The following is a 13,329-nucleotide window of genomic DNA, read 5'->3' as shown; positions in this document are numbered from 1 at the left end:
GCTAATTGAATGGGAACAAGTAAGTTTGTCATAAAAAAATCCCATATCACTCACTTGAAAAAAGTTTTGAAACACTTTGATTAATTGGGTTTTTTGGGGGGGGGTTGGGTATTCTTCAAAATTGCAGACTCAAGAGTATACTATCAGAGGTATAAATTATGTGAAAAAGATGGAATCTGTTGTACGTGTAGAATTAGGGGAAGATGGAAAGATCATTAAATTTGAAGACCGTTGGTAAGCCCCCCAAAAAATCTCTCATTTTAGAGCAATAACCAAGTCTTGAGATCTTTTTTTGATGTTTTGATTCTTTTGGTTTAAGGGGAGGAAGAGATTTACCATCTAATCTAATTGCTATGATGTTCAGAAAATTAAATGCAAATCTAGTACCTTATATGATCAAGGTACCAAAGGAAGATAAGAAAACCAATTAAGATTTTTTCTTAAAACTTCCTGTGGTTTTTTTTGGTTTTTTATGTGTATCTTTCTCTCCTTCTCAATTAAGTAAGATTTTTGTAAAAATAAGTGAATTGTAAAAATCTCAAGGTATGTTGTGATTGGATTCACCAAATGATGTTCAATTAAACAAAATATCAGCAATCTGTTGGTGTTCAATTGATGATTTGAGTATTAGGTACTTAACACTTAGGGTGTGTTCACTTGAGCAATTTCTGGTGAAAAATCACATTCTGCAAAATTTAAAGTGTCTATTAGGTGGTGCATGTTTCATTTTTGCATTAAAAAGTTGACAGAATGTTCTTTCTCACCAGAAATTGTGTGAGTAAATGCACCCTTAGGCCGTGTTCATGTAAGCGCTTTTTTGTAAAAATTCACATTCTTGAAGGTTGGGAAATCACATTCTGTGAAATGTGTTTGATTTCTTATTTACAAGCATTCTGTAAATCACAGAATGCTTATAAAAAGCCTTTTTTCATTACTTTCCAAGAATTTGATAATATCACATTTTCCCTCCTGGAAATCACATTCTGTGGATTTTTTTCTCAACCTTTCCTTCCAATCAACTGTCTCAACATCTCTACAAGGTACTTTCCACCGTACGGAAACCCTCAAATCAATCCTATGTCCCCAATCAATGTACACAGAACCTCTCAGAATCCATTGTCCACCACTTTCCTTCAAAAACCATCCACCATGCCCATTTCAGAAGGAATCACCGTCGAGCACACACGGTGATCTCACAAATGTCCTCTTAAACACCTCTGAAACACCTCCCCATCTATGAAAGTCTTGTTCCTTTGGTCATGATTTTAAAATCCACTACTTTCCCGCTCCCTTCGATTGCTGGTTTCTGTTTTGATTTCTTTGTAACTCGCCAGGTCATTCACACATACCCAAATGGACCATCTGCCAAATACATAAGAGATCAATAAAGGGGTAAACCCTCCTCCAACCAACAAGGTGGATCTGTACATACATTGTCCTCAATCTGAGTCTGCTTCTATTTTGTAAAAGTGTGGTGGACAGCTGAGCTTCCTGCTTGTCCTTTGATTGCAATCATCACTCGAATTCACTCAAACTCTATTGATCACATTTTGTATATGTATCTTGATCTTGTGCGTTGTTATCCAAAAGGTTCATTGAATATTCTTCAATACTACTGACTTCAATCTGTAGTTTTTATTTTTTATTTTTTCAAAGGAAGGTCCATTCTCAATCTGAAATAAATCTTAAAATTGGATTGTATTTCTTGACTTTTACAATATCCTCTATCAATTCCGCAAGTGGATTTTACTTCAATTGTTCTATTCAGGCACGCGGTGTTTTCTTTGCTAAATATTCTTTTTGTCAAAACAGAACCAATCCATTCCTCAAACATGGAGGCCAAACCCACGCAGACTCAAACTGGACCAACTCAATCTACTCAATCTGGCCAGAACAACGAAAAGAGACAAACCAATTACAAGGACAATGGTGCGTTCAACTGTATCTGGCTCAGATAGCTAAGTATGCATACCGATTGATGATTGTCTCTTTCAGATCAAAATTCAGGCTCTGATACTGAATCCCGCAATGGTAGTGATGATGACTCGGGTGTGTTGACATTTCCCTTTCTCATCAGATTTGTTCCACGACTTCAGATCTAAATGTGTGTGCTTCTATCTAAACCTGTCACATAGATGGTGAACTTACATTTGAAGAATCCAAGAGTCGTCAACGGAAGAAAGCTGCTCGCAGTAGAGAAGAAACCAAATCTCGCCGTCGTGATGCAATGATGGCCGACCTTGCTGATGCACCTGACATCCCAAACGCGGCATCACAGATTTCTCAAGAAATTCATGAATATGTACAAATGCTAATGGGAATCTCAAGGAAGTCACAATCAATAGGTTCCAACAAAAACTCTGATCCAACACTTCCACCACCTCCTAGTCAAACTGAGATGAACACATGGATCACTTGTCGAGCAGATTGAGAAGAGCTCATCAAATCTGTGATCAAAAAGGCCATGCACAAATATATTGCAAGTAAGCCACCTGTCTTTAGGCCCAATAGAAAACAAAAAAGGACTGTCAAGCAAGACACGGCAGAACGTACACGCTCAAAATTCAAATCATCAATGGTAGCTTTCACTTCTTGACTTGATTTTTTGTCTTCCAGCCGATATCCGCATAGCTGGGGAACCAAATGTGAGGCTTCTTTGGCCATGTCTGGACTCCCTTGCTGTACATTTGACTGAGAAGCTGGATACGAGTCTACCTGGAATTTGTCAATGTCAACAATTATCCTCGACCAGTGGGTCAAGTGTTTTGACGCACGTGGAGCCTGTTCTTTCTCTGTTTTAGCTTCTGACAACAAAGCTGGGAACCGTGAAGAGCTCCTACGGCGGTGGTTTACAAACAAGAAGGCTGAATATTGAAGACAAACAAAACGCAAGGTCTTAATGAAGACACCTGCTGGTCGAGAGAAGGTTGCAGCTGACACAGCTTATTCAAAGAAACTCATCAGTCGTCCACAAACCAAAAAGGCTGTAAGTAATTTTATCATACCTACTTCACTTATTATGGTAAACTAATCACCAATATGACAATCCACCCCAGATCTATGATGCTCAAAAATCAGTGGCAGTTGCTATATTTGGTGCTGACTCTGGAGAAGCAGAAATTATATCTCAACGTGATATTCATTCTGAAGACAAACTGAGCAGCTCCACTCCCAGCAAGGTCCGATGCAGCTGGAGGAGTGCCAAACTCGACACATTGATCAGCTTGATTGACCAGTGCGTCTGGGCTCGTGAAACTGTTGCTTCAGCTCGCCGTTCAGCACACCATCTAGTGGAGCATGGTCCTTACAACACGACACCCGATTTTGATATATTTCCGCCGCAGTTGTTTCAACGCTCACTTGTTTTGCCAACTTGGATAGCTTCAATGTCAGGAGTTGCGGTCAGGAACTTGAAGTTAGCAACAACTAATAAGGTTGACATACTTAGATCAATTGAGAAGTTAACCAAAGAGCTTGCTTCTTCTTCCACATCCCAATAATACAATCACTTTTTGTGGTTGGGCACTTTTAATTTTTCTTGTACATATGTTCTTTGATAGCTTTGTTTCATTGGAAGTTTTTTGTCTTCCAATGGTCAATAAGTCACTCATTTCTCTATCCACATTCATTTTTCTGATCTATTGAGTGTTTTCTATATTTTGGATATCTAGTTTTTTACTTATACATTCTCTTTTCTCTGATGGGCTCTTCCTTGAATCTGAATTCCTGATAATACATGTTTGTTGAGGGCTTATATATAATATCTCTTGTTTATAAATTTTTCTTGTATAAATTTTTCTATATGTATATATTTTACTTCTTGTTGCTTCTCTGCATAAATCTAGTGTCAATGGTTTGGTTGAGTGTGTCTCTCCTGCTGCAGGAAATGATCTAGCATGAGTAATTTGTCTAAGGACATCATTTGTTGTGAACATCTACAATAAGCATAGGACCATCTCTGCAACTTTCATTGCAACCTCTCACGTGAGAACCAGCTTTGTCATTGTTTGGTAAGCTCGGCAACAGAAGGGTTGGAATCTTAACCCTTTGGTCAATTTGGGTGGAGAGTGGGTCTCAGTCTTCAGATCTTGCATTATCTGATCACTTTGGCCCATGATTTGATGTTTCAAAAGATTTCGAAACCCTTTTCAACTCAACAGCTCTGTATCTACATCTCATGAGTACTGGCCAAGATAAACTTGACTATTTTCCATCTGTGTGTACACCACGAACCCTCTTTTCGTTGAAAAACCGGCACCAGGGGGTTTTGAGTTTCACCCGCTGACAACCCAATGGTGTGCTGGCGGATTGTCGGACTGTGGTCCGTTTTCTGCGAGGTAGATTGGGTGATGGTTGTTCAACGAGTGTCCCAGCAGTCAACAAACCGCTATTCGAAACACCACGTTAAATACCATGAACACCACATCCGAGTTTCCTGTGGTTGATCAATTGCCGGATGCTTAACTTGTCCTCACTGGTTGAAGGATCAAAAGACTTTGAAGACTTTAATCAAAATGAAATCAAAAATTTAGGTCAAAAAATCATCAGCTAATTTCAAAACGATCTTACGCCTTTAATACCACCACAAACATGTACACCACGGAGTGGTTCTTGAGCAGAAAAAGCGTCGGTGAGGTCTGAGCGTCGTCGGGGTCGTGAAATGGCCGGGAAATGGCCTGAAAGTGGCCTTTCACAGGCCTGAAAATGGTTGGTGAGAGCAGGCTACATACCGGCTGCGATCCGATTGAGTACCGTACGTAGTCGGACTGCAGCCGGTGTGCGTGATCAAGTCTGAAAAAAGGCTGGCAGGCGCCTGTCAGACGTCTGCCAGACTATTCTTCCTTTTAATAAATTTTTTCATAAGGTCAAATTTAAGAAAGCTTTAACCGAACTTAACCTCAACTTGAAATCATGACATCACTCAACAAACCAAACAACCACCGATCAATTCCTCAAAACCATTCTCAATAACTTCAACTTCATCGAATCCATCTCAACTCATCATCATCAACTTCATATAACTATATCATCATCATCAAATCAAATCAAAACAATCTCATCAAACAAATCAAATCCCAACTTCATTCAAATCATTCAAGAAAACTTATCATCTGAAAACATCCCTTTGAGATCTCACAATCATTCAGACTTTTGACAAAACATGCTTTTGACTGATATTCATCATCTTTTTTCTTATCATCACTACTTTGATATCTTCTTTTTCATCAATAGCTACAGCTCCGGGAACAGATTTAGATAGTTACTCATCTGGTTGGAGATTTGCTCATTTTTTTGGTTTGTCTTTCAATCTTATCCTGAATGCTTTTTGATCATCTACTCTTGATCGATCTTGCTAATTACCAATCTATTCAATCATAAAGCCGAGAAAACGGAAGTCGAAGATATCATCAAATCAGATATCATCTCAGCTGTTGATATTGATCGTGGATATCATCTCAACTGTTGATGTCGATCACACAAGGAATTATCTCGCTACAGGTGATAAAGGTGATCGATTAGTAATCTTTGAGCTTAATGAGGTAAGTGTGCCGATTAAATCAGATTTTGTATCTGTCTCATTGACCTTCATGGGTAACGATAACCTCAAATTCAATCTATTCGACCGAAAATCATAACGCTCTCGTTGAAATCTCATTCAATCAATGATAATGATGATGATACATCATAAATTAAGAATCAGGTGATCTTAAAAAGTGGTCAATTGCTTTTCATTAAATCGAGGAAAACTGGTTCAAATCACTGACTTTGTTATTTTTTTGAACAATTATAACCAGAGCTGGTGGAACTCAATCAGTAACAGAAATTGATACCATTTCTACAATGATAGATTCATTTCTCCAATCTATTGATATTAAATCGACTACAAATCAAACCCACAAAGAATCGATTAGAAAATTATATTTTAACTGGAAATTTTTGAAGCAGAATCAAAACCCTGATTGTTCTCTTTTTTCAACCAAAGATTGATGTTCAAGTTATGATTCAACACATTTATTTAGTTTCAATAGAAAAAAACTTGTATTTTCTTATGATATACTCATTGTTATCAACTTCCTATGTCTGAGAAAATCTTTAATGCATTGATAAATAGATATTATTTTGATTCTTTGAATTAGCTGCCTGCTAGCCAAATTTCAAGGCTAGCAGTTGTCTCACTGGTCTATTATTGAGAATTGGTGTGGAGCAGAACCCAGGACCCAGACCAGTGATTGACCCTCTGCATCTCGTCTGCAGTCGACTCGCAGGCAGGCTGCAGGTGGTATTTGAAAGGCCGTCTGCATACGGTGGGACCAGCGCCTACCTGCAGACGGTCTGTGACTATATAAAAAAAGGCCCGTCTGCAGACGGCCTCCGTCCCAGTCTGCAGATGGGCCGGACCACTCCGTGGTGTAATTCATTCTCATCACCATCACCATCACCGTCTTCATCCGATCTAAAATCCAAGCATCAAGACCTGCAATTCAACCTTCTATTCATCATCATCATCAACCATTCAATCCTTCATCATCTTTTCATTCCCCTTTCTCACCCTCACACTTACATCCTCATCACATGATACTGACTTTACTTCTCTGGTATCTCCCAACAGAGATGCTTAGGTGTATTTCGCTTTTCGTCAAATTTGAATGACTCTTACCTATACTTGAACAACATCGCGATTCACCTGAACCTCAGTTACTATCTTTGTCAGGTCAAGAGAAGGCCACAAAGCTGAATATTCTTTCTCATCAAATAGCTAACTACACCTACTGAATCAGAATCTGATGATGGACGAGTACAAGCTTATGCTAAAGTCGAATCTTACGCAAGATGATCAAGATGAAGATGAACCGATCGATATGGATTTGGGCCCAATCAGAGCTGTCTCTCGTCGTCATGCTAGAATCTATTCTGATTGGGCTCATGGACGTTGGACTCCCTGGTGGGTGGTCAAAATGGTTGTGTGGTAGATGGACATTGGAGAGCAAAGGGTGAGGTCCTTACACTCGGTCTTAGGTTGGTTTAAACCTTTCTCTTCCTCTTCTTCTTCTTGGTCATCATCACTCATCTTTTGATCTATCAAATAGGATTAAAATTCAGATTGCAGAACAAATCTTTTACTTCATCTTACCTCAAGCTGCTTCACCTCCTCCGGTCTCACAGCCACCTCAATTTGAACAAAACCCATCTCGATCTGACACAAGCTTTGAGCATGAGACCGAAGATGTCCCTCTAGCCTCGTCCAAACCTCTTGATATCTTACCATTTGATTCAGGTTCAGATCATGAAATTGAACATACTCTCCCTCCCACTTTCGCATCAGTAACAATCTTGGGGGTTATGAATTATTCATTTATATTTTCATGATTTGAATAAGTCGATGAGTGACTTGATTCACTGCTCATCGATCTCTTTCTTAGTTCTTCTTCTTCTCTTAGTTCTTCTGCTCTTTTTGAACTTGATGAGATTCTTGGTGTCTTCGAAGGATTAGAGTGAGATGCTTGATTTGGATTAGTAAGTGGTAATGAAATTGGTTGACCTCTTAATCTAACTGAAGAAGAACCTGATGAATCTTCTTTCAAGTTCTCCTCTTCATTTAAAATCTTTTTCTTTCCTTTAATGTTCTTCATCTTCTTTTCAATTTGGTTTTGTTAATAATTTGTGTGTGTGTATCTTCTCTGTTTTGTTCATTTCCATCTCTAATTTTCTCTCTTATAAATGTTTCATTTCTGTGATGTAGTTTTTTTCCCCATCTTTGTTATCCCTAGTTTTGAGTTGTTTGTTTCAATCATTTTCATTTATAATCTTCATCTTATCAGTGTTTCATTTTGGTATTCTTAATCATTTTCAGTCCAGTAATTGAGTTGTTCTGAATGTAGCAATTAACTTGTGTTGAATCCTATGTTTGTCCTGTGCTTTTACAATAAGTGAGTATGAATCAAGACATTGAATTGAGTCAATAAAATGGGCCTATTGTCTCTTTCTCAGTGAGTATGGTTAGAGGCTTCAACTAGTTTGGAACTAGTGATAACCGGTGTAGTTACCAGTTTTAAAAAAACCGTTTACAACACCGTAAGACGGACACGTGTTATCAACGATGGTCACCACCAATAAGGAAACCAGTCCTCAACCGGGGGTCACCACCCGATGAGAACCGGCTACAGGGGGTTCGTAGGTATCTGAGCATTCAACTTTTCATTTGTTTTGCTTGGTGTTTTTGAAATTCTTCTTGAAGTTTGAATTCTTCCAGGCATCATATTTGGTGCTCTCAAGTCATCCAGTACTCTACTGTGATCTATGACCTCATCAATACCCGAACCGCTCCGAAACGCTATGAAATTTCACTGAATTTCATGGCGGTGCGGAGTGGTCGCTATTGACTGCTCCGCTCTGATATCGCTATTCAAGGAGGAAAAAACCTCACTGTTTAGCGGAGCGGACAAATCGATATCCTTGCGCTATATAGCGCAAGGATATCGATGACGTAGGAGAAAAGAAAACTGCCTGTATTTCAAATTTAAGTGTACGAGACCAAGGCTATAAGGCTAGAGTCACGTAGGAGAGTAGATAGAAAAAAAAACTTTTCTCAAACATGTATATGAGTGTAAGAAAACAAGAGTTCAGACTCGAGTAAGCAAGAAAACAAGTATAAGAGGAACAATCCTCAGTTGATAAAGGTAGAGCAATAATCCTATTGGGGCTTCTTGACCGATGCTTTCATATAGGCTAGAAGTGCTTGGGCCGCTTCTTCAAACAAACCATCAGGGACAATGCCCTCCTTCAACCAGGCTTGAGATCCAACAAGTCGCTCCATTGTCTTCGGTAGCATACTACCTCTTGAAGGTGTACATACGTCGGCAGTGGCTGAAAAGGTCCGCTCACATGCACATGATGTGGCTGAAATCGCTAAGTAGTCGCGTGCAATTGACAAAAGGATTGGGAAACGGTTTTCATGTTCCTATAAATGGTAGGTTAGCCAAATCAGAAAGGATGAGAAGAAATGATAGGAATGGACAAACCTTCCACCATTGAAGAGGAGTTTGATCTTTTCTGATTGGGAATTTACCTGCCAAATAATCTTCCAGCTCTGTAGTCGAATGTTTACTTGGACCGGTGTCAGAATTTCCAAACACATCAAATTCGTCGGCCTCGGTAGAGTCGTTAATATCTTCGGGTGGTGGGGTTGGCTCGTCAATCTTCATCTCATCAACAACAGAGCTGAAAGCATTCTCAATAAGAACCTGTGACGAGTTTTCATGTTCAGGATAGTGAAGGTTGAAGAATTTCACTCGAAAGCGAGGGTTGACAATTGTTGCCAGGATGATTGCATCACAGTTGGCAGCCTCATCTTGGTACTTGGTCAACCATTTGACCATTACATCAATGGCCTTGTCAAGGGTTGGGAAAATGAAAGCTTCAGCTTGAATTTTGAGGAGTTCTTTGATTACCCGCTTGTATTCAGCCAAGAGGATGCAGCCAGTAGGCCCATTTCCTTCTACTCGAGCTGTGGCATCGACAAAAGTCTACACAATAGAAACAGTAATATCAGTAACTTGATAATACAAAGATATTAATGAGATATAAGAATAGAAACACTAGCCTTTAAAACTTTGTTCGCCATCTCAACCGCATGCCATTCTGAAGCGGAAATTGTGACACCCTTAAAAAAACAAGCCTTTCTATCGGCTGCAATCATTGAATTGATGACCTGTCAGGAACAAGAGAGAGTGTGTGATTAGAATTAAAAAAACCAATGGAAATGTCAGAGCAAAAATTATTAACCTCCTGTGCCTCACAAGCTATCTTTTGGCTTTCATAGTGGCTGTTCCATCGGGTCTTGCAAGGCCTCTTCAACATTCGACCGGTATATCCCATACGAGTCGCACGGGTCTTAAAATCATTGCGTCGGGCTGCACTACTTGCGATCTGTCCAGAGACAGCGTCAACCTGTACAAACGACAAAATCATTTAGATTACTAAATGATTCTTCAGGTTGTGAGAAGAACACTTACCTTTTGAAGCGCAGCTGCAACTACATCATCTTGGTCACAAGGTAACTCTTCGTCTTTGTCTTGAACAACATCTTCTTTGTCAACACCATCTGCTATTTCGGGTAAGCTGTCCTTGTCCTCGGAATCTGTATCAGAAGCATGAAACTCAAGGGAGTCCTCACCATCGTTGATCTCCAGCCCGGGTATAGGAAGAGCAACGCCGTGCGGGATAGAAGGCTTCGCATTACCGGTCTTCTGACCAAGTACTTTGAGACCGTGCCCAACAACAAGGTTGAGCTTATGCGCATAACACCGTACGTGATGAGTTCGGCTAGACCAATGGACGGATTCTTCAGCTTCAGAGAACATTCGTTGGAGCTTGGAGGCCGTTGTCGAGTTGTTCCCTCCGCTATTGGTAGTCTGAGCTAAGATTTAAGTACAATACAAAGAGGTAAGCAAACCCTAAATACATGAGATAATGAAAGAGAAATAAAAGAATTGAAAAAGATCGACTCATCTTTTTATGAAGTCCATGGCGAATCAAAAATCGCCCAATGGGTCTGGCGAGCAGAGCACCAAAATGTCGCCATCCCACCATCTTGAGGGTGAGATGGCTCGATCGATATTCCCAATTGTTGTCGATATAGTTTGCTGAGGCACCAACAAAGGCATACCAATTGCCTTTGGTGGTCCAAACATCATGTATTAAACAAAACTTACCTTTGTTTTCCTGTTAAAATTCAAAGATTTGATCAGTTGAAGTACATCTATACTGTGATGATAGTCACAATTGTACTTACCTTCAAGTTGTTGATCGCCTTGTTGTGCAGGGCTGCAAAAAGATGGACAGACTGTTTTGTGGCCCAAGCAGTTGATCAAACCACTGCACCACAATTGACACAATAGAAGGCCGCACAAAGAGCCGGGTCTTGAAAACGAATCCAAGGTAGCGCATGTCGAACGATCCAGATTACGAGAATCATATTCAACAAGTCAACTGAAAAGACCGGTCCTTTGACGAATGAATCCAAGGTGTTCTTCTTCTTCTCTGCCGCGATCTGATCTTCATAAACTGGTGGGAGTATCAAACCTGCCTTGATCGCTTTATGGCGCATCTTACACACAGGACGAGTCTCATTTCCGTTGCGGTGCCCCCATAAGTTCCAGTAGGAAGTTGGGTGACGCAAGAACGTGTTCTTGCACCACCGGCACTTGTAACTACGACCCTATAATTGAACCAAAAAGAAGACATCAGCACGATGAGAAGAAAGTAAAGGACAGAAAAAGGTAGAAATGAGAAAGAAACTTACCACAGGAGGCTCGAAGAACTTAAGTAGGTCTTGCACCCGATCACTTTGAACTTCCATGTAGCCAGGTTGATTGGTCCCAATGAACTCAACATCGGAATCTTGATCCAAGTTGACATCGCCAGGTACCTCATATGCCTACACATATGAAAAAGGTTCAGTTCGTCTGTAAGTTATAGAGACATTGAATTAGGAAAAGTGAGAAATAGGAAAAGTGGGCTTACATCTGTGATGGCCTTCTTCTTGGGTCAAGGTGAGGGTGAGCCAGCCTTCGAACTGGGTGTCGGTGATCTGACTCGTTTGCTAGTGGAAGAGCGAGTCTACAAATATAGATTAGTTTGATGTATGAGCTTAAAGTCCGAGAAATGAGACTCACCTTTCTTTTTCCATTCGGTTTGGTGGAAACTGGAACACTGGTCTTCTTCTTTGTTGTAAGAACTGGCGGGCGAGGTGATGCAAGCCGATCAGAAAGAGAACCGGGTTGTTCGCCGTCCGAAGGAATGGTCAGAGTCGTACGTGAATCCTTTGGGGTCGCCACAAATCCTGGCTGGGATCGGGCAGGACTTGGTGTTCTAAGAGTTCTAGAACTGGGTAAACCGCGAACTCGAAGATTGGAACTTTTGGAAGAGGATTGGGTAGATGGGGTATTTGAGATGGCCATTGATAAGATTGTGAAAAACAATGAAAGGAAAGGTTATAAAGGTTTTTAAATGAATAGCAAGATGATAAAAGTAAGTATTGATTATTCAATTGATGATTTGGGAAGGGAGATTGTTACTGACCAACCAATAAGTTTCAAATATCCTAAAATTCGGCGCTCAGACGGACCACATATTGGCCCTCGAACAGTATTCCAGGGGTCGTGTTCCATCGGTGGTGGAGGTGTTGATCTAGGATCAAAAGAGGTGATGGTGGACTGGATGGCGTGAGGCGCTGATCTAGTAAAGGGGTGGGGTAACTACAGTTGACTGCCCTCTACCCACCTCAAGGTTCCAATTCGGCACTTGTAGCAGAGAACCCGAAGCCCCGGGGCATTTCGCTGCGGTTTTTCGCTATGTAAAAACCAGGGTTTTGAGTTCGGTGCGCAGGCCCCGCTATAGACTGCGCAGGACATAGCGGGGCCCAAAACCGCTCCGAAACCGCTCCGAAACAGCTATTTCGAGCGGAGCGGTTTGGGTATTGACCTCATTGGCTTGGTTCTTGTCTATCTCGTGGTAATGTATGTTGTTCTCATGCTTGATGAAATCAGATCAATTGGGTCTGATTGTTGACATCTATCTTTTGTCAACTCAACATGTACAGATTTGCGATCTTCAACAAAATATACAAAAATCAGCCATCTAATTTTAGATTCTTCAAGTACTGTTCTTCAATTCAGTGTTTTTCGAAGGACACAGGTTTGTTTACTTTTGTTCAAATCAGCCTCATTGAAGATTCTTGACTTATTTGAAACTGATCTGGCCTCCCTATTTTTTAATTGGGTTTTGTAGGGATCATGAGTCAATCAATACACTTTGGCTCAAACCATGTTCAATGCTCTTGCATCGAGCTTGGATGCAATAACCAGCTATTCTACAGGGATGGTATTACACACCCTGGTCACCTTTTCCATTGTACCAACTACCCTCGCCATGAAGCTTCTAGAAAGAAGGCTATCCCTGGACCCTCTGTACAGCCTGCTTCAACCTCCAATCACGCTACAATTTCAGCCTCTCTGACCTCCACCAACGCAGCACCACAGCCAACAAAGATGCCTCGGATTGAAAAATCCGAGGTATCATTGGACTCAAATCCTCGGACAAAATCTTTCCAAGGTTTTGATCCGAGGTATTATTTTGCGTCAAAAAATACCTCGGATCAAATCCTCAGACAAGACCTGTCCAAGGGTTTCCATCCGATGATGCCTAGGATTTTTCAATCCAAGGCATCTATGTTGGCGGTGCACCCGCCGGTTCTTCTCAAAATCCTGTGGAATACCTGACACCAATCTTGCCTAAGAATTCCACTCAGCACCCAATCTCAACTAATCA

At 40.7% G+C, this 13,329-nt stretch overlaps 3 protein-coding genes across 3 annotated transcripts; 2 read left to right on the top strand and 1 right to left on the bottom strand.

Annotated features, from left to right (window-relative positions):
* Positions 1–1,832: 1,832 nt before the first annotated feature.
* On the top strand, positions 1,833–3,500 carry MELLADRAFT_113495 (uncharacterized protein; the record flags this gene model as incomplete). Its single annotated transcript, XM_007418201.1, has 6 exons — positions 1,833–1,929; positions 1,996–2,049; positions 2,136–2,417; positions 2,617–2,774; positions 2,894–2,986; positions 3,057–3,500. 6 exons carry the CDS (start codon positions 1,833–1,835, stop codon positions 3,498–3,500), a joined length of 1,128 nt encoding a protein of 375 aa, XP_007418263.1.
* A 2,956-nt stretch (positions 3,501–6,456) lies between these two features.
* On the top strand, positions 6,457–7,262 carry MELLADRAFT_58081 (uncharacterized protein; the record flags this gene model as incomplete). Its single annotated transcript, XM_007418153.1, has 2 exons — positions 6,457–7,017; positions 7,089–7,262. The coding sequence occupies one exon, from the start codon at positions 6,786–6,788 to the stop codon at positions 6,969–6,971; it is 186 nt and encodes a 61-aa protein (XP_007418215.1).
* MELLADRAFT_73592 (uncharacterized protein) lies at positions 7,239–7,905 on the bottom strand (the record flags this gene model as incomplete). The annotated part of the gene is made up of 1 exon (XM_007418160.1): positions 7,239–7,905. The coding sequence occupies one exon, from the start codon at positions 7,629–7,631 to the stop codon at positions 7,347–7,349; it is 285 nt and encodes a 94-aa protein (XP_007418222.1).
* Positions 7,906–13,329: the final 5,424 nt, after the last annotated feature.

The sequence above is a fragment of the Melampsora larici-populina genome (genome assembly GCF_000204055.1).
Source record: "Melampsora larici-populina 98AG31 unplaced genomic scaffold MELLAscaffold_86, whole genome shotgun sequence".
NCBI classification, from domain to species: domain Eukaryota; kingdom Fungi; phylum Basidiomycota; class Pucciniomycetes; order Pucciniales; family Melampsoraceae; genus Melampsora; species Melampsora laricis-populina.
Note: the sequence above shows the minus strand (reverse complement) of the source record. Positions and strands in the feature narration are given on the sequence as shown.